This window comes from Phacochoerus africanus, chromosome 2 (genome assembly GCF_016906955.1).
Source record: "Phacochoerus africanus isolate WHEZ1 chromosome 2, ROS_Pafr_v1, whole genome shotgun sequence".
Lineage (NCBI taxonomy): Eukaryota > Metazoa > Chordata > Mammalia > Artiodactyla > Suidae > Phacochoerus > Phacochoerus africanus.
In genome coordinates this window covers 37,840,448-37,866,054 of record NC_062545.1, presented here as the reverse complement: position 1 = coordinate 37,866,054, position 25,607 = coordinate 37,840,448, and the positions used below count along the sequence as shown (strand labels likewise).

General features: G+C 40.1%; 2 protein-coding genes across 2 annotated transcripts in view; one reads left to right on the top strand and one right to left on the bottom strand.

The window, feature by feature from the left end:
• LOC125120625 (translation initiation factor IF-2-like) overlaps nt 1–483 on the bottom strand; it is a 140,280-nt gene extending 139,797 nt beyond the window's left edge. The window contains exon 1 of the mRNA XM_047769130.1: nt 18–483. Within this exon, the coding sequence (XP_047625086.1) occupies nt 18–483 (466 nt within the window). The remainder of the gene's footprint in view (nt 1–17) is intronic.
• Nucleotides 484–643: 160 nt separating this feature from the next.
• The window catches only part of RNF217 (ring finger protein 217), a 118,774-nt gene continuing 93,810 nt past the window's right edge, over nt 644–25,607 (top strand). Inside the window, exon 1 of the mRNA XM_047759387.1 lies at nt 644–1,658. Within this exon, the coding sequence (XP_047615343.1) occupies nt 780–1,658 (879 nt within the window). The 5' untranslated portion in view covers nt 644–779. The remainder of the gene's footprint in view (nt 1,659–25,607) is intronic.

Genomic DNA, 25,607 nt, shown 5'->3' with positions numbered 1-25,607 from the left:
AGGAAGTTTCTACTCACAGCGTAGCCCAAAGGGCAGCTTGCCTGCTCTGGAGGTTTTGGTCGAGGCCCAGTGTGAACTCCGGGCGCGAGAGCGCATCCCGGCTCTGAGATCACACCCACTCGGGGTGTGCGTGAGTGAGTGCGCGGTGCCCGCGCGCGTGTGTACGTGTGGGGAGGTGTGCGCCAAAGGGGTGGGGTGAGGGGAGGCGAAGAGTGCTCTAGGTGAAGCACGAGGAGCGGGAGAGGGAGGTCGCGCGCTCCGGCCTCTCCCCCAGGGGCCGCGGCGGCTGGCTCGCGCTCCGGCTGCCCCTCCGGGTGCGCGCCGCGGCGGCGCCACAGGCCCCTGGACCCTTGGACCACCGCCCTCCGGCCGCCCGGTTTGCAGCGGGGTCCGGCGATGGCGCGGGACTGACGGCCGCCTCCCCTCAGACCCTTCCGTCCCGCCCGGGGCTCCCGGGGGCCGCGGCACCGCCCCGACCTGCATGTGGGGAGGGCGCGCCGGCTGCCGGAGCGAGCGGCCCTCGGCGCCCCCGAGGCGGTGCCCGGCCGCGCGGGAGGACGAGGAGGAGGAGCCGCGGGCCGGGCCAGGCTCCCCGCGCGCCACTGCCCGGGAGCACGGGCTCCCCGGAGGGAGCTCGGGGCGTCCCAGCCCCGGAGGAGGGACCCGGAAGCAGAAGCGGAGCCGCGAGTCGAGCCGAGCCTCTGCCCCCGCTGCCCGCCGGCGCCGGGTAGGGGTCCCGGCGGCTGGATGGGCAGCGGCGGCTCGGGCCGCGGGCGGCGATGGGCGAGGAGCAGAGCACGGTGAGCGGCGGCGGCGGGCCCCGGGAGGCGCGGACCCCCGCTAGTGGCGCCGCGGGCCATCCCGAGCCCCCGAGGCCGCCGGGGGACAGCGCCGGGGCGCCCGGGCCGCGCACCGCCTCCGCGGAGCCGAGCGGCCGCAGCTGCGGAAGCAACTCGGGCTGCGCGGACACGAGCGCCCCGGAGCCAGAGAGGAGCCGGGGAACTCCGAGCTGGAGGAAAAGCCACGCGCCGGGGCAACCCGCGGGACTGGCCCTCACCGGGCCCCTCAACCCCCAGGCTTTGCAACAGCAGCTGGCCAAGGAGGAGGAGGAAGCGAGGAGCCGAAACGAGGGAGGGGATGAACAGCAGGAGGCGCCCCCGGGCGAGGAGCCCGAGCCCCGGACCCGCGTCGGGGTCCCGGACGGACTGGTCCTGGACGTGCTAGGGCAGCGGCGCCCGCCTCCCGCCAAGAGACAAGTCTTCTGCTCTGTTTTCTGCGTGGAGAACGACCTGCCCGAGGTCCCCTCGGCGGAGCGGCTTTCGCTGACCGCGTCGTCGCCACCTCGGGCTCCTCCAGTAATCAACCCTCCCAGCACCCCCTCCTCCTTCCCTAGCCCCCCGCTGTCTCTCCCAACGGACCCCCTGTCTCCCGACGGCGGCAGCATCGAGCTGGAGTTCTACCTGGCGCCCGAGCCGTTCTCCGTGCCCAGCTTGCTGGGAGCTCCACCCTACTCTGGCCTGGGTGGGGTCGGGGATCCCTATGCGCCCCTTATGGTGCTGATGTGCCGGGTGTGCCTGGAAGACAAGCCCATCAAGCCCTTGCCCTGCTGCAAGAAGGCCGTGTGCGAGGAGTGCCTCAAAGTCTACCTGAGTTCCCAGGTAAGCTCAGCACCTCTATCCTTCCTCTGTTCCCCATTCAGCATTCCAGAGCACTGGCCAGGATGGCCAGCTCGCCAGCTCCCTGCTCTGCTCGCGGGAGGAGGTGATGAATGCCCTTACAGAGGACCTCTGTCAGTTTCTCACTTCTCTGTTGTTGTCCTTAGAATATTTAAGTGTGTTTGTCTTCACTGGTTAAGGTGACCGGAATTTAATTCTGCGTGAGCTTCAGGCTTTGATCGGTAACCGTAGAACCAGGTGGTACACTTGAATTGCCCTCTGCTTATTTTTTTTATTAGATTGCCAGCAAGACCTTGCAGGAGGAAGAGGGCAATGAGAGTGCTTTTGAGGCCTGGTATCTCAGAACCTCAAATAGTGGGCAGAAAATAAACATATGTTGAGTTGGTGGAGAGAAGTGTTGCAAGGAATGATACCTGAATTTGAAATTTTGCTCCATTTAGTTAGTCCAGGAAAAGCGTTTTTTATTTATTTATTCCTTGGCTCTGGTCCACTTTTCAGTTTCTTTTTCCACAGGGAAGTTGAAGTACTTTTTCAGCGGGCTTTATTTCTTTAAGAGGGAACAAAACAGAAAGAGCAAAGCAAAGTAAGGCTAAGAGGCTTAACAAAACAAGCACTGGTGAAACGTTCTTCCTCAGCTCCTTATTTGAAAGCTTGTTTTTTTTCTTGGAAAGTTTAAGAGTGTAACAGGCCGACTTTCCTTCACTGGTGGTGAATGCTTCCTTCCAGCAGTTTTCAGTCTGTTATGTTTCTGCCAGTGTTTTGCACAATCTGGAATGCCCTTTGATCTGGTGTCTGATTGCCCTGGGCCTATTCATCTTTCAAAACCCAGGCTGTTCAGGTGCCAACTTTTCTGTGAAGCTTTACCTCACCCTCCAGGCTGCTGCTTGTACACTTTCAAAATACTTATGTGTGTTCCGTATGTGTCCGTTTTTCAGGCAGGAGTCTATGGAGGGTGTCTTTCAGCGCCTGTGTCTGGTAGTTTCATGTTGATATCTTTTCCCATGTTAGTGTCTGATAACACTGGCTGAAGTGAACTGAACAGGATTTCACGCCATGCGGTTTCTCTGTGTGTCCTGGCTAATCCGTGCTTGTGTCTAGACTGAAAGTGTATAATGTGCCCAACAGAAAACGCAAAGGGGAATTTGGACAGAACGGAATGTTATGCAAACAGTGACTTAGCCAAGATGGTTGAGATTCTCCAAACGCCTGTGTGGGACTCTGATGTCTCGTTCATGCTTTACCCACAAACAGAAACTTCAAACAGGAGGAAAACCTGCTGCTCATTGTGGCAGTTTCTATGACATCACTGTCAAACAGTGAGATAGACATTGGTGCCATTGGTAGTGGGATACAGACATTCCCAGGATATGGGCCCTGCTCCAAGGAAGTCACCTTGTGTGTATACAGGATGTATGCACAAGAATAATACAAGGTAGCATATAATGAGGTGTAAACAGAGTACCAATACCATGTAGGACTTAGATGCTGGATACAAATACAGAGGCATTTAGAGGTTCAACGGAGGTAGTCATTGAGGACATTGAGGATGGGATATTCTGCTTTGTAGTTTGATTTCCTTGAGGTGGGACCTTTCCCCAAAGCAAAAAATTTTTTACCTCCATAAGTTAGTTTTAGGGAGTCAGTGGAGAAGAGAAGGAGTGGGTGGGGAGAGGGTGAGGATGACAATGTGTGAAATGTCACTGTGGTGCACAGCCACTAAAAACTCCTCTGAAGCGACCTAGTATCTGAAGGTTGTGTGCAGTATTTATGATTGTATGCATGTTCCCGACCTTCTTCTAAAGTATTTGACAGAACTTTCAATAAGGAAACAACAAATAAGATGAATAAACAACAAAAAGTTGAGTCATGCAGGTTTCCACTTAAGGGCTTTGCATGTGTTGTGCGTGTGCCTGGAATATCCCCCTGGAGGCCCCCCTTCCCTTGCTTACTCCTCCTTCTCCCCTTCAGGTCTGTATGCAGATGTCACCTGTGTGGCCTTCAGTGACTACCCTTTTAAAAGTTAAGCCTCACTGGGTTCTCTCCTTTCCTTCTATTTAATGTCTTCACTTCTGCAGATAATGTCCATGAGTTTTCACATGATTTGTTCCCTACTATTCCTTTAGTGCCCAGAATGTAGTCTGACACATGGCAGATGCTCAGCTAAGAGCTACTGAGTTTATGAAGAGCTGAGCAACAAAGAGAGGATGAAATTGCTCCCAGATACTGTGGCTGGAGAGGAGTGCTGTGCTTGAGTACTGAATTCTACTCTGAGATTCTTGATGTTTAAGACCCAAAACAAAGACTTCAAGTAGACAAAAAAAAAAAAAAATAGGTTTGCTGAGTTTGTTGTTAAACTTAGGATTAAAGAGTTTTTAAACAAACTTTTAGATTATAAAAAACGGCATTTTTTTTAAGAATTGGATAACACTAGGCTTGTGATTGTAACTCAGATCTGTGTAAGGTCCCTTCTACCCAAAGGACCTGTGTTTCCATGTCACTTAACCTCTCTGTGCCCTAATTTCCTCATCAATGAAATGGAATTACAGACCATGATCTGTAATGACACACCAGGTATAAAGCAAAACAAAATCAAACTGCAGAATTGTTCTGTTGCCTTACTGAACCAGATCTAAAGGGCATAGGGGGTATCCTCTTTCTCATTTTATAAGGTTTCTTGGTTTTGACAGAAGTAAATCTGTCAAGCTTGAACTTGTAGGGCTCTTAAGACCTTTTAAAGTAAAATGTAATTTGAAATAAAAAGTTATTAGTGACTTTTTCATCATCTTTTGGATTTGTGCCAAATAGTGCATTATTTATTATCACTTAAGAAAATAAAGCAGAGTCCCTATTAAACATTGTATACAAACATTGAAAATTCATGCTAAATGTGAGTTGGAATATTGCCTGGTTAAATTAATATTCTTCTAAAAGGAGATTCTGAGTTCTTTGAAAGAAGGTATGCAGTTAGAAGACAGAAGTGTGGACTTTCAGATAAGTCTTATCCATTAGTGCCGTGAACTGGATATGTGACAAAGGCCAGTGGATAGGTGTCCTCATTATTTCAGTACAGACATAACAGATTAGGTGGTGACTTAAATACCTCTATACTGTGGTTTAAAAATAATAGTTTTAGTTTTTCAAAACATAATTCTTCTCCATTTATCATTTTGACTGAGGTTGTGGAGAACCTTTCTTAGTGGAATGACTTTAGGCTGATAGGTACCGTCCAGTTTCCAGTTGCCGTTGTGAAGGATTGAACTGATACTCTATCATCTTTGGCACTACATAGGGGTTGACTTAGAGGCTCTAGAAACACCATGTCAGAAATAGTGGGAGTTTAAATGGTTTGTATTGCCTGGGTACATACATCTTTGGTGCACAAATTTTAGAAGTACATTTCCCAGTGACCTGTATGTGCAAGGATGGCCATGGCTAGGGCCTCTGGTCCCAGGGATGTCTGCAGTCTCCAGCAGGTCACTGAGCCATTATGAGTACTGGTTTGGCCTTAATTGCATTTTCCTAGGGGGAGAGGTTGTTGTCTTGTTTGTTTCATAGAATGTTGTTAAAATCCCCCACAGGTATCTTTCCTTTATGATTTTGGTTTTAGATAGTAAAATCTGTTATGACGTGAAATATTAATACTAGCACTTTACAAAAAGGAGAGAATTGGGCATGCTAAGGGCTTTCTAAAGGTAACAGCTGTTGCAGCTTTCATCACTCTGCTTCAAAGTGTTCTCGATTGGCAGATGCATATGAATTGGAATGTATACACCTGTCACATGAGTATTAATAGAGACAGGCAACACATTTCTTCTACAGTTTGTGAACAAAACAGCTGCTCAGTGGCAATGTCCTAAAATGACTGTCTACCATAGTCACCCTAGAATCAGTGACCCAGGGGTGAAAGCTTCTGTATCCTATTATTAAACTCTGAATCATCCAGACTTTTATGGGTAAAAGTGTAACCTACTTTTTTCCTTTAAACCTTAAAGCAACCTGTATATATTTAGAAAGTGTCCTGTTGGATATGGAGTTTCACACAACCGTCATCACACAGGTAAATTTACATATCCTGTCATGCCAGGTGTGATTTTGGTAGTCCTGAAAGTGTGAAGAATAATATGAGACTGAACTCTGTTATATCACTCTATGAATTTGAAAAGTGAAAATTCAGGCATACGTAAGGTTATTTTTTTGTGTTTGGAGCTGTGGTACATTTGCTTTCACACCATACTGACTCATACACTTCTTTTCTTCCTTCCTTCCTTTCTACCTTTCTTTTTTTCTTTTTAAGGCTATACCCATGGCACATGGAAGTCCCCAGGCTAGGGGTGGAATTGGAGCTACAGCTGCCGGCCTATGACACAGCCACAGCGATGCGGGATCTGGGCCGCGTCTATAACCTACACCACAGCTCACAGCAATCCTTTAACCCACTGAGGGAGGCCAGGGATTTGAACCTGATATCACTTTTAATAATTTCTTCATTTCTCTTTAATAGTTTTTCTTTTTTCTCTTACTTTTCAAAATCTGATTTTATTTGGCACTGGTTTCGGCAGAGGCATCCATCCCCTGCTGAAGGCTATTCTCTAGGCCAGCTGACTTGGTCCAGGTGCTGCCTAGGTGTCTCCCTTTCTGTCTCTTTCAGCATCTGGAGATGCTGACGCCGCATGGTGAGAACCTGCATTGTGCTCCACTGCCTACAGGATCTCAGATAACACTAGTACTACTTACCTTAGGTGTCAGCTGAAATCCTTAGTGTGGTGACTTTTTCTCCTAGAGGAGAGCTCAGATTTTATACTTGGAGGCTCTTCCTTACTCCTCATGTGAGAGACAGAAAAAGGAAAACATTAGAACTTGAGCTCCCAGCTTTTTATTAAGAGTTTGTGATGGGGATGTAGACAGATACCTGAATAATAATTTCTTATAATTAACTTTTCATTTATTAATGTACCATTTACACCTTTAACAAACATCAGTTGGGTATGTCAAGAACTGTGAAATACTCTATGAATGTATTAAATGCCCCAGGGAGCCATCTTAGAGCCTTGTTGGCAGCGTTTCTTCCAAGCTTTATCTGGTGGCATAAATAAGCTTTCCTTTAAGTTCCCAGACAGCTGTCGGTCTCGTCTCCTACTTCCTTTCTGGGAGTATTTTTTTAAGCCAGTTCTGGAGCAACAGCTAACCTTTTAGTAAGCAAATTACTATTCCTCCTATTATGTTTATTTAAGAGTAATAAATCCACTCATTACTCTTATTAAATCTGCTTCTTAGTGCTCTTTGTAATTGTTAGAATTGTAGATACTTTGCTTCTTTCAAAATACTTACTGCCTTTACTTAAAAGAAAACAATTTTGCTAAATTTGTTTTGGATTGTTCATGACAATGTGGCAGATTTTTAAATTATGATCCTTTAAAAAATGTGTTTTTGTTCAGATATACTTTGCAGAAGGATTTTATATGATAAAGTGAACCGTCCCAAATAAGATTCTATCTTAAAATAAAAATTAAATGTTTGCAGGACAATAATTCCTAAAATATAGCAATTGTCTTTCAATGTCATCAGTACTATTTGCCCCCATCAGTTTTGGGTAATTACTCCTAAGTTTTTAAGTTTCTGCAAATAAAAACAACCATTTATTGAACATCTATATTCAAAGCATTTTATACATTTTATTACTTAATTTTAATTTCCTTACATATTAAATATTTCTTACATACCAGGCCCTGTTTTAGGTTTTGGAGATACAGAGAACTGAAACAGAGAAAGCCCCTCACTTCATGGAGTTTATATATTAGGCCTGGGGAGGGATTGATAATAAGATAAGTAAATTATTTAGTATATTGGGAGATAATAAGGGCTATAGAGACAGAGGAACAAAGGAAGGAAGCATTGATAAGAAATACGGGAGAGGAGGTTTTTCCTTTATATGTTTATAGTGGTTGTAGTTGTTAGGAAGGGTTTGTTTTACAGGGTAATTTCTGAGCAAAGATCTTCATGATGGTGAGAGAGCAAACCAGGAAAACAGCTAAGGGAATAGCAAGTGTAACATTCCAGAGACAGGAGCATCCTTGAGGGTGCTCCAGCAATGGCAGAGAGATCCATGTGGCTGAAGCACAGGAAGCGGGTGGGGAGAGATAAGAAGAAAACAATGAGAAGAGTGAGGAAAACTGACTGGAAAGGGGGATCAGGCCAGAGAGAGTGCCTCTGAATGAGATGGGAAGCTATAAGACAGTGTTGAGCTAATCCGTTATGACTTTTCCTTTAAGAGAGATTAATTACTCTAGCTCTCTGTGAAGAATGTACTATTAAAGTCAAGAGTGGAAGTACAAAGATCAGTTAGAAGACTAAGACAATAACCCAGAGGGGAGATGTGACTCATACTAGGGTGATGGACATGGATATAGTTTGAACTGGTTGAATTTTGAATATATTGTGACGATAGAGCTGACAAAATGTGCTGAGGATTGGGTGTGGGCTGAGAGGAAAAGAGTCCAGGATGACTCAGGTTTTGAGCCTAAGTAAGTAGAAGAATGGATTTGCCATTTAGTAAGGTGAGGCATACTGTAGGAGGACTGGTTTTAAAGAGAGTCAGGAGTTCATGCTAAGTTTGAAAAGCTGCTTTGACATTTCTAAAAGGATATTGGATAGGCAGTTGGCATGAGGGGTTCAGCAGGAGGTATCTGAACAGAAGATGCAAATTTGAACGTTTTTGACGCAAAGATGGCTTTTCAGGCCATGAAACTGAGATGAGGTCACCTGGGGTGTGATAGTAGACAGGGAAGGAGGGCTGAGGATTGAGCCTGGGAATACCCAGTGTTTGCAAATACAGAGCCTTGGATGTATGAAAGAACCAGGAAGGAGTCCAGAAGGGAGAGGGCAGTTAGGCAAGAAGAAAACCAAGGCAGAGTGGTCACCCCGGAGCCAAAGATGATGTTTTAAAAAGGAAAGAGTAATCATTTTTGTCTGATATTTCCGATAGTTTCAACAGGATAAGGATTAAAATTGACCATCGTGTTTCCCAACAAAGAGATTGTTACTGTGCACAGTGCTGCTTTCATGGGCACTGGGTCTTCTGATTAGAGTGGGTTCAAGAAAACGGAAACTGCTCAATTTCTGTACTGTAGGCAGTAGAATGTTACATGAGGAAACTCAAGGTTAGAGCGATTAAATGACTTGCCCCAAATCACAAAGCCAGGAAATGGCAAAGGTGAGATTACAGTTCAGGTCCATTTGACTCTAAAATCCATGGCCTTTTTGACAGTCTTTGCATTTATTATAGGTTAAATATAATTATTTTTGCTTTTATTATAGGTTAAATATAATTATTTTGCATTTATTACAGGTTCAATATAATTATTTGTAGGTTAAATATAATTATTTTTCTTTTAAGTTTCTCTTTTACGCAGTCACAAGTCTTTCAGTCCAAGAAGAGACTTAATTGCAGGTTTTGAGGAAATGGAAGTCTCTTGCCCAAATTTAGATCCAGAGAAAGATTTCTGCCAAAGTCCCCTTCATCTTCATGTAGGAAAATCAAGAGGAATTGAGTTTAGAAGAGTTATGGTTTGACTTACTATTAAGTTTTAATGGCAGCACACTCTCCTGTTTCCTTCCTAACTCTCTTGGCTATTCCCTTTGTTTGCATTTGAGCTTTTTCTTACATTACCATATCCTCATGTTGGTGTCTGCATGATCCTATGTTAAACCCGCTCTCTTCTCGTACTGTTGTTATTGTAGAACCATGTCATTCACTCCACGGTTTGACGTAGCACCGCTATGCTCTTGACTTCCAATCTTTATCTCTAGCCCAGATGCATCTCACCAGCAGTACCATGTAGCTGTCTCTCCTCGACATTTCCACCTGCATGTTCCACAGCCATTGTAAATGTCTCAAAACTAGATTTCCCCCTCCTCCTCTTCCTTCTCACACCTCTAAAGCTTTGCTCTTTCTCTGGGATTCATCACTTACTCCCAGGCCAGAAACTTAGAAGTCCTTATTGAGCTCTTCCTCTCCCTCACCTCCCACGTCAAATTAATCAAGTTCTCACAATTTTACCTCCGAAAATTATTTCTATAATTCTCCTCTACTTTTCTCCATTTCTACTGGCATTTCCCTTACTCAGGCCTCTGGTTCTCTTTTGAATTCCAACCAGAGCTTCCTACTTGGTCCTAGTGCTCCGATCCTGACCATTTCCATCCTATTCTTCACACTACAGCCAGAATTTTCTTAGAAGAAGCAAGACTGGTCTTAGCACACCCACCTCTTTGCCTTTCAGTGTCTGCCTCTTGCCTTTATTTAATTTAATTAATTAATTAATTTATAATTTTTTTGGCCATGCCCACAGCATGCTGAAGTGTCTCAACCAGAGATCAGACCTGTGCCACAGCAGCAACCTGAGCCATAGCAGTGACAATGCCGATTCCTTAACCCACTAAGCCACCAGGGAACTCCTGCCTCTTGCTTTTAGAATAGACTCTAAGCATGGTTTACATGTGGCTGATTGGACTTCTGTTTACCACTTTAAACTTTGTTTTTCATCCAGTACACTAAGCTTGTAGCCATGTTAAACTTCTTTGACTCACTGTAAGAGTCTTCTTACTTTGCTATATTTAAACTGCCTGTTTCCTGCTCTGTGCTCCCATTAGACTGTAAAGTTTGATGCATGTAGGGACCTTATTCATTTTTTTTTCCCATAGCTTTCTTAGCTCTTGGCATGTTGAAGGCATGAAATGGGTATTTGTGTAGTGAACTTATGTAGTTAGTCTGTAAATAATTAATAAATAAGAGGCTGGTGTTGTCAATATATAAATTGTTGGAATAAATAGCCAAGCCTGTCTTTAAAATGAAAATCTCAGTCGTTCATTATCTTGCTTAAAAACCTGCAAGACAGGAGTTCCCTTCGTGGTGCAGTGGAAACGAATCCAACTAGGAACCGTGAGGTTGCTGGTTCAATCCCTGGCCTCGCTCAGTGGGCTAAGGATCTGGCGTTGCCGTGAGCTGTGGTGTAGGTCGCAGATGCGGCTTGGAGCTGCCTTTGCTGTGCCTGTGGTGTAAGCCCACAGCAACAGCTCTGATTAGACCCCTATCCTGGGAACCTCCATATGCCGAGAGTGCAGCCCTAAAAAAAAGACAGAAGACAAAAACAAACAAACAAAAAACCCTGTAAGATCTTCCAATTGTATGGACAGATTCCAGTCCATTACACTGCTGGTGAGGTTTGGCTTCTCCTTCTCTCTTCAGTCTCTTCTCCATCAGTCTCTTCTCCATCAGTCTCTTCTCCATCACCCCAGCTCTAAAGAGGCATAGCGTCTTTCCCTCTGTTAATTTCTCCTCATCCTTCAGATCTCAGCCTTGCTTAGGTCTCCAGACTGAATCAGTCCTGCCCTTTATGCTTTTAGAGTCCTTCTTACTCTGCAGCCATTGTATTTTTATTCACTTTTGTAGTTATATATTTGGGTGATGATTTGATTTGATATTTGGTTAATTACCTCCCCCTCGAGCTGCTTTTACAACTAGCACTTAGCACAGAGCCCAGAATAGAATAGATGCTCAATAAGTATTTGTTAAAAGACTGAGTGAATGATTGAGAGTAAATTATAGTATGTTTAGGTTGGTAGAAGAAGTAAGGTAGGTTTTTTAACCTGGATTTTTATATCTTATGCCACAATATATTTAAATTTTTAATGCAACGGCATGCTGTGGCCTGAGTCTTTATCCTGACTTCCCATCTATCACAGAGAAGCTTCCTTAATTATTTAAACTATTCTAGTTACTCTGTCTTCTGCCTAACAAATTCCTCCAGAACACGAGGACTTAAGACAACCATTTTATTTTGATTATGACATGTGGGTCAGGAATTTGGGAAGGGCTCAGCTGGTCAGTTCACACTTGAGGATTTTCATGTGGTTGTATTCAGATGTCAGCTCGCTTAGTTCGCTGGCAGCTGATGCTGGCCATTGTCAAGGCTCTCAGCTGTGGCTGTCTACCGAAGTACTTATACTTGACCTTGACTGCTTGGTAGTCCCAGGCCAGCGGACTTCTTCCATGGAGGCTGGCTTCCCCTAGAACCAGTCTCAAGGGAGCCACGTGGAAGCTGCATGATCTTTTCTGCCTTAACTTTGTTTTTGTTTTTTAAATGGTTTTTAATTTTTCCACTATTGCCGCTTTACAGTGTGTCTGTTTTCTGCTGTACAGCAAGTCACTCAGCATCCCTTAGGTGAAGTAGTTGCAGCCTGCCTGCCTGGATTCAAGGAGAAGAGACTTAGACCCCAACTTTCTTTGTGCACATATAAAAGTATTGGGGGCCATATTTTTCACCTATCACACCACTTCAGACAAAATTCAGGAATATTGTGAATTCAAGTAGTAAAGCTTTTTGAGCCTGAATCTTAATTTTTTTAAAAATATTTTGTGTCTTGTCAGATCATTTAATTACATATTCATGTCATTATATTAATACACTTTGGTGTTGTGGGGGCTTTTTGTATAATTTAATAAAAACATTTTATTAAATGAACAATTTAATAATAAATCTTGAATTGCTTAATAATAAGTTAACAATAAGAGCTTCTCTTAGTTTGCAACAAAGCTTTTATAAAAGTTGTTCCCTTTTGAAATATTTTACATAATTCTTTTATAACTGATATATTCTGAGATTAGGGGTCAGCTTCTAATTCTGATTATTAACACACTTTAAAATTAATCTATACACTATCATTTCCTTTCTATTACATTACAACCTTAGTTTCAGTAATGGCTAAAATATTATTTGAAAAGCTTAAATATCTTTCTGAATAAAAAGAGTTGATGTAACAGTTTTATAGTCCAGGAATATTCTATGCAGAAGTTACGATGTCTAATGGCACATTAGAACTAATGTTCATCTTTGTTAAATCGGCCCACTGTTGGATTTTTATTGTTTATGATATTCCAGTTTGGGTGACTTTACTGTATGATTAGTGTCCCCTCAAATAGGCAACCACTTACATTTCCAGAAGCAAATATGTTGTGCCCAGAAATCCCTTCTTAGTTTAGGATCTGTGCGCCCTGAAGGAGAGGGGCTGTATTGCTTTTATGATGTGCCGTTTTCTTTTCCTCTGGCTCAGGTAACTCAATTCTGTGTTTATTCATTCATGTGAGTGACTAATCCCTTTTTAAATCTTCCTAAGCTATTTGCCTCAATAATATTCTCCACTGTAAGATTCAGGGGCTAATTATAGGCTACCTAGCAAATTACTTCCCTTTTTGTGGTGTTGATTCTTACCTTATTTCTCACATGATTATTGGCCATACTCAGTGTTCCTGAAGCTCTTAGATGTAAATAGCAAGTTAAGTCACTGTAACTTTTTCCAGTGGTTACTTAACAATTTAAAACAGCAGGTAAAATAAAGCAGATGACCATAGTATTTCATTAGCGTTTTGTTTCCTTTGATAATGCTGTTTTTCCTAATATTTCAGCTTAGTTTATCATTAGGTTATGTCTAAGTAGAGCTGTTGGATCAAACCAGAAGTAACATTGATATGGCCAGATCTTAGTGCACCTTTTTTATATAAACATATGACTTTGGTGGGGAAAGTGGATTTCTTTCATTAATTCGATGGTGGTTGGGAGTATTTTTCTGCCAGAGATGCCCTTGGTGGTAAATGATAGGTACAACCCTAAGAGTTTTATCATTTAATCCTGCTTTTAACCAGTTTTACCGTTAACTTCAGAGATTTTTTTTCTTATGTTACTATTTTTCCTCAAGATTGTTTGTGAAAGAAACACTTTGAAAATAATAGACTCCTAAAAATAAAGAAATATTCTGTGGCCGGTATGTTGGTGCTTTATGTTAAAATTGTGTGTGTGTGTGTGAGACAGAGAGAACAATTCAAGGTTATTTATTTGTGTGTCACAAAAGATAATTTGCAACTTGGTTTGTAGAAATATATGTATAGTCATTTCCAGGTAAATAAATGTATTTCAGGTTTAGTTTGAGTCAACCAAAAATAGATATCCTTTGGGCTTACCTATTTTTTGTAGTTTTGTTTGTTTGTCTTTGTGAGTTACTGAGACTTTACCCTTAAGAGAGAACTTAAAAGAATGCTTAGAAAGAAAACATTTGAAACAATAGCAATCCTTTTTACAAGAGTTTGCTTCTATTTTTTCTTTTTTTTTAGTTTTCAGGATTTTTGGAAAATACTATTTGTTTAGCTATACTTTTTTTCTCTTTAAAGATCATTATAGGCTTTCAAAATTTATAAACAATTTTCAATCATGCTTGTAAGTTACCCAAATGAATTGCTTCAGAGGATTTTTTTCAGTTATAGTTGATTTACAATGTTGTGCCAAATTCTGCTGTGCAGCAAAGTGACCTAGTCATACACACAAACACACACACGCATATATATATACACATTCCCTTTCTTATATTATCTTCCATCATGGTCTATCCCAAAAGATTGGATATAGTTCCCCATGCTATAGAGTAGGACCTCATTGCTTATCTATTCTAAATGTAACATTTTGCATCTCCTAACCCCAACCTCTCAGTCCATTCTACTCCCTCTCTCCTACCCCTTGGCAACCATAGCTCTGTGAGTCTGTCTGTTTGTAGATAGGATCATTTGTGCCATATTTTGAATTCCACATGTAAGGGATATATGGTATTTGTCTTTCTCTTTCTGACCTACCTCACTTAGTATGAGAATCTCTAGTTGCATCCATGTTGCTGCAAATGGCATTATTTCATTCTTTTTATGGCTGAGTAGTGTTCCATTGTGTATATGTACCACATCTTCTTAATCTATTCTTCTGTCAATGTATGTTTAGGTTGCTTCCATGGCTTGGCTATTGTGAATAGTGCTGTCAGTATAAGGGTGCATGTATCTTTTTGAATTGTAGTTTTGTTCAGATATATACCCAGGACTGGGATTGCTGGATCATGTAGCAGTTCTATATGTAGTTTTCTGAGGAACCTCTGTTTTGTTCTCCATAGCGGTTGTACCACTTGACATTCCCACCAACAGTGTAGAAGGGTTCCCTTTTCTACCTCTCCAGCATTTATTATTTGTAGACTTATTAATTATGGCCATTCTGACCAGTGTGAGGTGGTGTCTCATGGTAGTTTTGATTTGCATTTCTCTAATAATTAGTGATGTTGAGCATTTTTTCATGTGCCTACTGGCAATCTGTATGTCTTCTTTGGAGGAATGTCTGTTCAGGCCTTCTGCCCATTTTTTGAGTAGGTGGTTTATTTTTTTTGCTGTTGAGTTGTAGGAGTTGTTTATATATTTTGGAGATTAAGCCGTTGTAAGTTGCATTGTTTGCAACTATTTTCTCCCATTCTTTAGGTTGTCTTTTCATTTTGTTTTTGATTTCCTCTGCTGTGCAAAATCTTGTTAAGTTTGATTAGGTCCCATTTGTTTATTTTTATTTTTATTTCTGTTGCCTTGGGAGACTGACCTAAGAAAACATATGTACAGTTTATGTCAGAAAATGTTTTGCCTATGTTCTCTTCTAGGAGTTTGATGATGTTGTGGCTTATGTTTCAGTCTTCAAGCCATTTTGAGTTTATTTTTGTGGATGGTTTGAGGGTGTGTTCTAGTGTCATTGATTTACATCCATCTGTCCAGTTTTCCCAGCACCACTTGCCAAAGAGATTTTTTTTCTCATTTTATGTTCTTAACTCCTTTGTTGAAGATTAATTAACTGTAGGTTTCTGGGTTTATTTCTGGGCTCTCTATTCTGTACCATTGATCTGTATGTCTGTTCTTGTACCAGTACTACACTGTCTTGATTACTGTAGCTTTGTAATACTGTCTTCTGGGAGAGTTATGCCTCCTGCTTTGTTTGTTCTTTTTTCCCTCAGGATTGTTTTGGCAATTCTATATCTTTTATGGTTCCTTATAATTTTTGGGGTTATTCTAGTTCTGTGAAAAATTTCATGGTAATTTGACAGAGATTGCATTGAATCTGTAGATTGCTTGCTGCAAAGCATTTTGACCCATTTGTTTAAAAAACAGCACTTTATGCTGGAGGGGCTGTGGAGAAAAGGGAACCCTCCTGCACTGTTGGTGGGAATGTCAACTGGTACAGCCACTATGGAGAACAGTTTGGAGATACCTTAGAAAGCTATACATAGAACTTCCATATGACCCCGCAATCCCACTCTTGGGCATCTATCCGGACAAAACTCTACTTCAAAGAGACACGTGCACCCGCATGTTCATTGCAGCACTATTCACAATAGCCAGGACATGGAAACAACCCAAATGTCCATCCACAGAGGATTGGATTCGGAAGAGGTGGTATATATACACAATGGAATACTACTCAGCCATAAAAAAGAATGACATAATGCCATTTGCAGCAACATGGATGGAACCAGAGAATCTCATACTGAGTGAAATGAGCCAGGAAGACAAAGACAAATACCATATGGTATCACTTATAACTGGAATCTAATATCCAGCACAAATGAACATCTCCTCAGAAAAGAAAATCATGGACTTGGAGAAGAGACTTGTGGCTGCCTGATGGGAGGGGGAGGGAGTGGGAGGGATCGGGAGCTTGGGCTTATCAGACACAATTTAGAATAGATTTACAAGGAGATCTTGCTGAATAGCATTGAGAACTTTGTCTAGCTACTCATGTTGCAACAGAAGAAAGGGTGGGGGAAAAAATGTAATTGTAATGTATACATGTAAGGATAACCTGACCCCCTTGCTGTACAGTGGGAAAATAAAAAAAAATAATTATTAAAAAAAAAAGTTTTAAATTTACATACAGATAACTGAAACAAAAAAAAAAAACACTTTATGATTAGCTGCAAGAAATAGTTGATTGACATTTGGGAAGATGTACATCTATTTTCTGAATTTCATCAGCAATCTTTGAATACTTAGACGAGACATAAATTTAATGATTTAGTAAGCACAGGCAACAAGGTTTTTTGGGTCTTGCATTTCTCTGTGTGGGGTGCTTTTTCAGTTAATACAGTCTTTAAAACAATGTATCAAAATAAATTGAACATAGACTTTGGCAGACCAGGGTCACTAAATGCTGAATGAAGATTTTTAAAAGTAAGAAGCTGATTTTAACATAGTGCTTTCACAGTTATTAATAATTTTATTAGTGGTGGTAAGATGTTTTGTATCATTTGTCAGTTAAGTAAAATTAAGATTAAGATGTCTTAAGAAATCACTGGAACTTTTGGATTCATTTGGCTTGTTATAATCTGTATGGCAACCCTGTTGGTTTGCTCAGGATGCTAATGAGGCTAAGGTCAAGCAGACAGTCTCATTGTAGGCTGGCTAGTGGCATGCCGATTTGGGGCCATAATGTAGCCTTAACCCTCACAGTCATATCATAAAGTGTCTACTTCTGATCATAAGACTAGTTAAGATAGAAGAATTACTCTTAATCTCACCATCAAATTGAAGCACATGTTCTAACAAATAATAAGTGAGTTGCAGAGATTTTTACATACAGAAATCCTTTCCACTGGTCAAGACTTTCTTTTCTTTCACTATATCAAACTGTAAATGTTCTCTCCTCATACTCAGCTGGTTTAAGGGAATCCAAGGAGAAGGGGAGCTAGAGCATTCTTTCTCTATTTACTGAGCACAGAATATTTGTTTCCCACTCTGCTGACCGCTGTGAGACAATGTAGTCTAAGATACATCCTCTTAGCAAGTTGAGAGATTTATAAAGTGAAAAGTAAGCTCTTCAGGCAAAGATTATGGAAAAGTTATAATGACATTGGTGGATGCTGATTCTTGACTCTAGTGGTTCTAGGAAGAGAAAGCTGTGTTTATGGGAGTAGAAAAAGTTGGAACTTGGCTATTGTCTAAAAAGGGGTTGTCGATACATGGGAGGAGCAGAAGAGAAGGGTGGGGCAGGTCTCCGTGTGAAGTGGAGTGAGCAAGCACACATACATACTCAAAAATACATCGGTGGAAATAGAGGGTGTGTGCAGGTGACCACGGCTAGGAGGGCTCAGGACACTAAGGCAGATACAGGCAGAGAGGAAAGAGCTGAATGGTGAACAGGAGGGAGTGGAACAGAGGCCTCAGTGCGAAGCACATTTCCGCAGGCAGTGGGACCAAGCATCCCTCTGCAGAGCCAGGCCCCCAGGTGTGCTTATTTCTAGAACAGGGAGCAGAGGGTGGTTGATTCGAGATGGCTCATGGAGCTTGATGTGAGCCAGATGGTGTACAGCTGTGTTGCCCTTCTGTGGGATTGATACTTTATTTCAGCTGTGATAAGAAATCACTGGAAGGTTTAGTAGAGCTGCAAAATGATAGTGTCTTAAAAAGAGTCTGGCTTTGGTGTGGAGAATGGACTGTGCCTGAGGGGTGCGGTGGCAGGGAGAGAAGCAGGGAAGTGGGTTAGGAGGCCACTGGGTGTCCAGAGGAGAGATGACAGTGGTCTGCCCTAGTATGAAAACGGTTCTATCATCCTGTGCTATCACTTATTAGGCTTTGGGTTTTAGCAGGTGTGTGGTGTGCTTTGCCTTTGGTCCAGCAGAGTGTCCTGCCGGTCCTTGCAGCCTTTAGTGTTCAGAAGTCCATGTTGTATACTCGGACTAGCTGCCATCTGGATCTTCCAAGCAGTATAGAATTAACCTCTGTTCAACTTGATTCCTCTCGCATTTTGCCTGTCTGCAGTGAGTTGGTTTGTTTGGTTTTTTAATCATTTGGTTCCAGAGACACCATGTAGAAAATCGCAGTCCGAAAAATATGAAAACATCTTTTGGACAGGTGTCTGGTCAGGTGACTGCCTGTCAGAATCAATTTTTCAGAGAAGTTGAGCTATCCTCTATGACCTAGGTTTTTGCAGTTTGCTGGTTTTAGTCTCTCCTCATTTTATGCACAATAGTTTGCTTACATAATTCCTTAAAACAAATTGAAACTCTTAGCCTCCCCTTCTCACAGATGACAAGGATCTTACTGGCCCAGCTTCAGTTCTGAGAGAAAGTTAGAATTTTTTTGTAATTCTATTTAGTTCTTGTCCTTATGGCTTTAAATTGTTTTGAACGGACTATCCTTTGCTTACTCAGTTGATTCCTATCTAATTACACATATTCATTTCTTCTAATTCTTGTTTTTGTAACAGTGTTCTCTTTTGGTGTCAGTTCTGCTTCCTCTACCTTTAATGGGAAAGGCCCTGGGGTCATGGCTTAACTATACAATGGCTGTTTTATTTTGATTGTAGCTGTCCTTTTCTTTGTTTTTAGTAAGGGTACGCTGATAAAGTAATGACTTCAACAGAGATTTGCTTTGTTGATTTTATGCTGAGTAATCGAGCTCCCTTCCCTCCTATATGAACTTACATTTCTTTATTTCAAAGTCCTGAAGTGTTTCTTCTAATTATATTCTGTTATTGATTGTAAAACAAGTAATATTTCAGTTGATGGTAATAAAATATCACTGTGATTTTTTAAATTATTTATGAGAAGTCCTCAAGTATTTATCTTTAAAATAGATTTGTTCCATGTGTGGGTTGTGTAAAATTTAGAAGAATATAAACCTTATACATTTGGATCATGACAGTTTTTTCATTTGTCTTGCCATATGGCACTTACTGTTGAATAAAAGTAATTGAAGGACCAGTAGTGTTTACTAAATTTAAAATGTTTTCAAATTAGATAGTGTGAGCAATCACAGATACCAGGTAACATCTAGGTGTGCTTTAATGTTTATAAAATAATTTGAGAGACATTTACGTAGTTAGAAAAATTGGACTTTATATTTTTATGTTTAGAGCATCTGTTAAGTTTCTAATACTTCATTTCAGTTCTTTGCAAAGAATTTAGCCCTTTTCTATATTGATCTCCTTGCCAAAAACAACTCACTACACATTCATTGTTTTTCCTCTAAATATGAATGGGATTGAATTTTGTATCTCAACACTTTAACATTTTTTCCTTAGAAATACCTATTTTGTTGGAAAACAAAAGCTAGTTCATAAGGTGATACAAGATATTTTTTTCAATGTTTATCTCACATAATAGAAACTTTGATATTTTCTATAGCAAAAATGTGCTTGATACCTTAAAATTTCTGTAGCCGAAACCCCATCCTCAATCACCAAAAAAGTATTCCTTAATTGCATTTTGTATAATGTATTTTACATGATGACTTATAACCATAACCATCTTATAGACTATCATTCATAGTTTACATATGATGCTGTGTTAGATTCAACCTGAAAATAAAATTTTAAAATTGTCTTATCTACATATTTACTCAAGGTTGTCAAAATTTCTATATGATAGGCAAACACTTGTTTACTAAGTCACTTTGAGTACACAATTGATACATTTGTAAAGAAAAAAATGTCAAAAGCTTATGACTTTATAGTATGTGCAACTTATTTACTTAGTTTCTGGTAAGAAGAATGAAAATGCATTTGTTTCACTCAGATGTTTTCTTTGAAGATTAAAGAACTCTGAGGGGAAGTCATTCATCTTTTCTTGGCTTGCAGGTTTGTTGTTGGGTGAGAAAAGGGAAGAAACATATAACTGTCAGAGTGGAAGGGCCCCTTTATTGAGTACTTTGTTTTAAAGGAAAAGAAAAGCTTTCTATGTATTTTCTCTTACTCTGCACTTCACCACCCTCCCCCAAAAAGGAGTTCTTATCTTGGTGGTCTTAATAGTTCATGGATTGTCTTCACAAGGGTCATAAATGCCCGATCTTACGCAGAATCCATTTGCTCTTGTAAGCAGGTCTGTAACATTTACTGATTTTTCAGAGCATCACCCAAAAAAAGGTTTAGAGCCACTAACTTTGAAAGGTTTTCATGTCTTGGGAGCTAAAGACAATCAAATCCTGGTGTTGGTTTTCATGATGACCGATATGGGCTAGCACTTTAAATATTCTGTCCATTGAGTGTACAGAGGAAGGCATAGCAATTAGAAGATTGAAGTTGTGGATGGAATATGGCCAGGACAAGTGTAAATTTAGAGCCTGAGTGGCAGTTTAGTGGATTTATGTCCTAACCTCTCATTGCTGGAAAGAACCTTAGAAGTCACCTAATTCGGGGAAGATGTCTGTGTAGCAAAACTGCCTTCTCTCCAGTCGTTCGCTGATGTGAACAGAGATGATCGTTAAAAATATGGATACTAACGTGAGTCATTCTGTTCCTTCATTGTGGTAACCCTCACTTTTGTAAGGGTGTGTGTGTGTAATGGTGACCTTTCACCCCTAGCAAACTAATTTTCTGTGGGCTTTGTGGACCTGTTTCAAATGAAGTGCTTACTTACTGGACCAGTAAAAAGAAGTTTGGAGTTAGAACATTTGTTTCAATCTTTGCTGTATAATAATCCTATGATTCTTGTAAAAGTTACTTAATGGGTTGATGTGTATGAAATCTTTACACATTGCAAAGTGTTTATAATATGAAGCTAGTATAAGCTGGATAAATAAAGAGCTGGAGAATACAAAAATAGAGTAAGAAAAAGGATATTGTAGTCTCATTGCCATCATTGACATTAAGTTTTCAAATCCTGAATAAATAAACTGCTAGCAAGTAAAATCCAGTAAATGCATTTAAAAAAAAACACACACACACACAACCACATCAACAGTTAAGGACGATGTATCTCAAGAATATCTCAAAGCGCTTTATTTATCATTGAGAAATATATTTTGTATTATCACATTAGTAGATTGAAGGAGAAAGGGCATATGGTAATTTCAGTAGATGAAGAAAAAAGCCGTCATTAAAAGTAAGTTCATTAGGCTCTTAAAGATGTGTCAGAAACTTATAGTAAATATCAAACTTTGTGGTGAAACTTTCGAATCATTTCCACCAAGTTAGAAAAAGACGTGGATTCTTGCTGTCACCATTACTATGTAAGTCCTAGCCAGTGTAATATAAGACAGGCATATACTTTGAAAAGAAAAAGAAAAAATGGTCATTATTTTGAGAGCATAAGATGACCTAAATAGAATATCCAGGAGAATCTAGAGATAAACTATTAGAACCAGTAAGAGAGTTATTTTTGCTGGATATAGAAATAACCCACAGAACTCTCAGTGTATGGTTTACCAGCCAGAACCAGTGAGAAAAAGAAATTACATTCAGATAGATTCCTAGAAGTAAATCTGAAGACATGCATGATATTTGTAGAGAAAATGATTGCTTACTGAGGGAAATAAAAGAGTATATGAACTGAAGAATGAAAGTCCAATTAACAAAGAAAATTCTTTTTTTTTAACCCAGTCATATTCTGCTTTTTTATTTTTTATTTATTTATTTATTTTTATTTTCCCACTGTACAGCAAGGGGGTCAGGTTATCCTTACATGTATACATTACAATTACATTTTTCCCCCCACCCTTTCTTCTGTTGCAACATGAGTATCTAGACAAAGTTCTCAATGCTATTCAGCAGGATCTCCTTGTAAATCTATTCTAAGTTGTGTCTGATAAGCCCAAGCTCCCGATCCCTCCCACTCCCTCCCCCTCCCATCAGGCAGCCACAAGTCTCTTCTCCAAGTCCATGATTTTCTTTTCTGAGGAGATGTTCATTTGTGCTGGATATTAGATTCCAGTTATAAGTGATACCATATGGTATTTGTCTTTGTCTTCCTGGCTCATTTCACTCAGTATGAGATTCTCTGGTTCCATCCATGTTGCTGCAAATGGCATTATGTCATTCTTTTTTATGGCTGAGTAGTATTCCATTGCGTATATATACCACCTCTTCCGAATCCAATCCTCTGTGGATGGACATTTGGGTTGTTTCCATGTCCTGGCTATTGTGAATAGTGCTGCAATGAACATGCGGGTGCACGTGTCTCTTTGAAGTAGAGTTTTGTCCGGATAGATGCCCAAGAGTGGGATTGCGGGGTCATGTGGAAGTTCTATGTATAGATTTCTAAGGTATCTCCAAACGGTTCTCCATAGTGGCTGTACCAGTTGACATTCCCACCAACAGTGCAGGAGGGTTCCCTTTTCTCCACAGCCCTTCCAGCACTTGTTATTTGTGGATTTATTAATGATGGCCATTCTGACTGGTGTGAGGTGATATCTCATAGTAGTTTTGATTTGCATTTCTCTTATAACCAGCGATGTTGAGCATTTTTTCATGTGTTTGTTGGCCATCTGTATATCTTCTTTGGAGAGATGTCTATTCAGGTCTTTTGCCCATTTTTCCATTGATTGATTGGCTTTTTTGCTGTTGGGTTGTATAAGTTGTTTATATATTCTAGAGATTAAGCCCTTGTCGGTTGCATCATTTGAAACTATTTTCTCCCATTCTGTAAGTTGTCTTTTTGTTTTCTTTTTGGTTTCCAACAAAGAAAATTCTGAATAAGAAGGGCACATTTGCCCCAATGAATATCAAGTCACATTTTAAAGATAAGATGATGTAGTATTTTTGTAGATACAGTAAACCCCATGAAACAGAAAAAAAAGGTGTAGAATGAGACTCAGTTGTATGTGGGGACTTGGGTTATAGTAAAGATTGCTCCCATAAATCAGTGACGATAGAGTAGCTATTTCAATAAACGTGCAAGGATGATTGGCTTTCCGTAGAAAAATTAAATAAGCTTCTTTATCTCAACACATGAAGAAATAAGGTCCAGATGTATTAAAGGCCTCTGTGTGTATATTAAATTTAAAGTCTGTTGGTGGAATAGATTTTCAGATGTCTGTATAACCTTGGTGTAGGCAAATATTTCTTAGATACACCTGGGAAACAATTCTAAAAGAAAATGACTGATTCTGTCTAAGTGAAAAATCTCTGAAAGGGGAAAATAATACTATAAACTAGCATAAAGGTCAGTTCACATCCTGGGGAAATCATTTTGTGAAATATACAAGTCATTAAGGATTATTAACCATTGTATATAAAACCTCATAAATCAATAAGAAAAAGATGAACTACTCATTGAAAAATGTAAACTTTAATGACATAAATGGCCAATAAATGTATACAAAAAGTTCATACTCATTATTAGCATCCATTATGATTCATATTAATGAGGAAAACATAAATTAGCCACAACAAAACAAGATCATATTTCATTCTTAAAAGTGCAAGGTCAAAAAGTGATGCAAACCAAGTGCTTGTTAAGATATAGGGCAAAGGGATTTTTAGACACTGCTTGTTCCCAAAAACCTCCTGCACATATATGTGTGAGAGGTATGTATTGCAACATTATTTGTAATAGTTGAAATATTGGAGACAAAATTTCGTCATTAGGAAATGGACAAGCAAATTCTAGTATGTTCATAAAGTAGACTGTTTAGCTGCACTTAATTAGTTCCTAATTCCTATTTCTTACAATAAATATGTCTACTAAAAATACAATATTAAGTAAAAAACCCAAAATTTCAGAATTTAAGCAGTTTCAATACAATGAAATTTTAAAGAATATATAAAGTCATGATATATTGTTCAAATATATGTTTTTAGTGCAGTATTAAAAAATAAACATAGGGAGTTCCCATTCTGGCTCAGCAGGTTGAGAACCCAACTAGTATCATGAGGATGCAGGTTAGATTCCTGGCCTCATTCAATGGGTTAAGGATCCAGCATTGCCGCAAGCTGTGGCGTAGGTCACAGATGTGGCTCAGATATCGTGTTACTGTGTTTGCTGTGGCTGTGGTGTAGGCCGGTGGCTACAGCTCTGATTTGACCCCTAGCCTGGGAACTTCCATATGCCATGGGTAGAGCTGTAAAAACAAGCAAACATAAACTAGATTTATAAGAGTGCCTAGTTCTGAGAAGGAAGGAAAGAATTGGTAGGGAATGGTACTTTTTCTCTGTAATGTTCTATTTTTTATATAGAAAGTAGGAAGTGGAATGATACAATGTTAACATTTGTTAATAAGGAGTGTTGTGAATGAATATGTTACATTCATCTGCTTTTTAAAATTTAAGTATTTTTATTTTTAAAGTTGATTTTAAACACTCTCTGGTGCCCTTCTAGGATCAGAGATGTGAATACTACAATCTCTAAGATTTCTTCTAACTCTAATACTCTGTAATTGTTGTCCTCTTGTGGCATCTCTGGTGACAGATAATCTAGGTTTATTTTGTAAGCAAGCTAGCACTTTTGACTAGGTAGCACCCATCTACAAAATACAATGTAGCATATCATAGTAGAGATAATTGAGTTTAAACTCACCCTCTTGGGTCCTTTGCTCTACCCCTATAAACCTACGTGTTAGCAGAACCTCTGGAGACCTCTCTGATGGAAGTTATGGATGAGAGGTCCATAATTTTTCACGATGTTTTTAATGAAACTCGTGCCTTCCACTTGTCTCTGCCCTTAGTTCTGTCGTTTTTTAAAACGAACTCTAGATAGGTTACAAAGGTAGAAATAATCATCTCCATTAAAGGAGCATGATTCTCAGTTTCTCTTCCAAGTGGAACCATGCATCTGTCTTCACTGCCAAGTGAGCACTATTTTTGATCTTAAACTATTTCTGTTTATAGAGCCAAAGATCATTATTTCTATAAATGCCTTACCCTCTTTTGTGACCCTGTTTCTGGTTATTGCCATGTTGGCATTTTTTTTTTTTTCACATTTAGAAAGATGCAGTTTTGTGGTTAGAGGAAAAGGACAACCATCAGACAACAAATTTCCTTAGATAATGTTTTCAAACACTGATCTCAAGTATTCTCTGCAGTTTAACAAAGATATATGCATGACTGCCATTATTGATTCCTTCCCTCTGTTGTCTTTGACCTTTGCTGTAATCTATTTTGATTATTGTAAGCCCCACCTCCAAGCTAGTCATTTGCCTGATCATTTCCAATAGTTTTTTTTTTTTTGAAAGTCTGAAACATTTCTCTCCATTGGTACAAGAACTTCCCTTTTTTGCTCACTGAAAACAATTTCCCAATGTCTCTATTTTCTGTCTTCTCTGTTGTGAGTTGACAAACATTTTCAGTAAAGGGCTACATAGTAAAATATTTTAGGTTTTGCTGC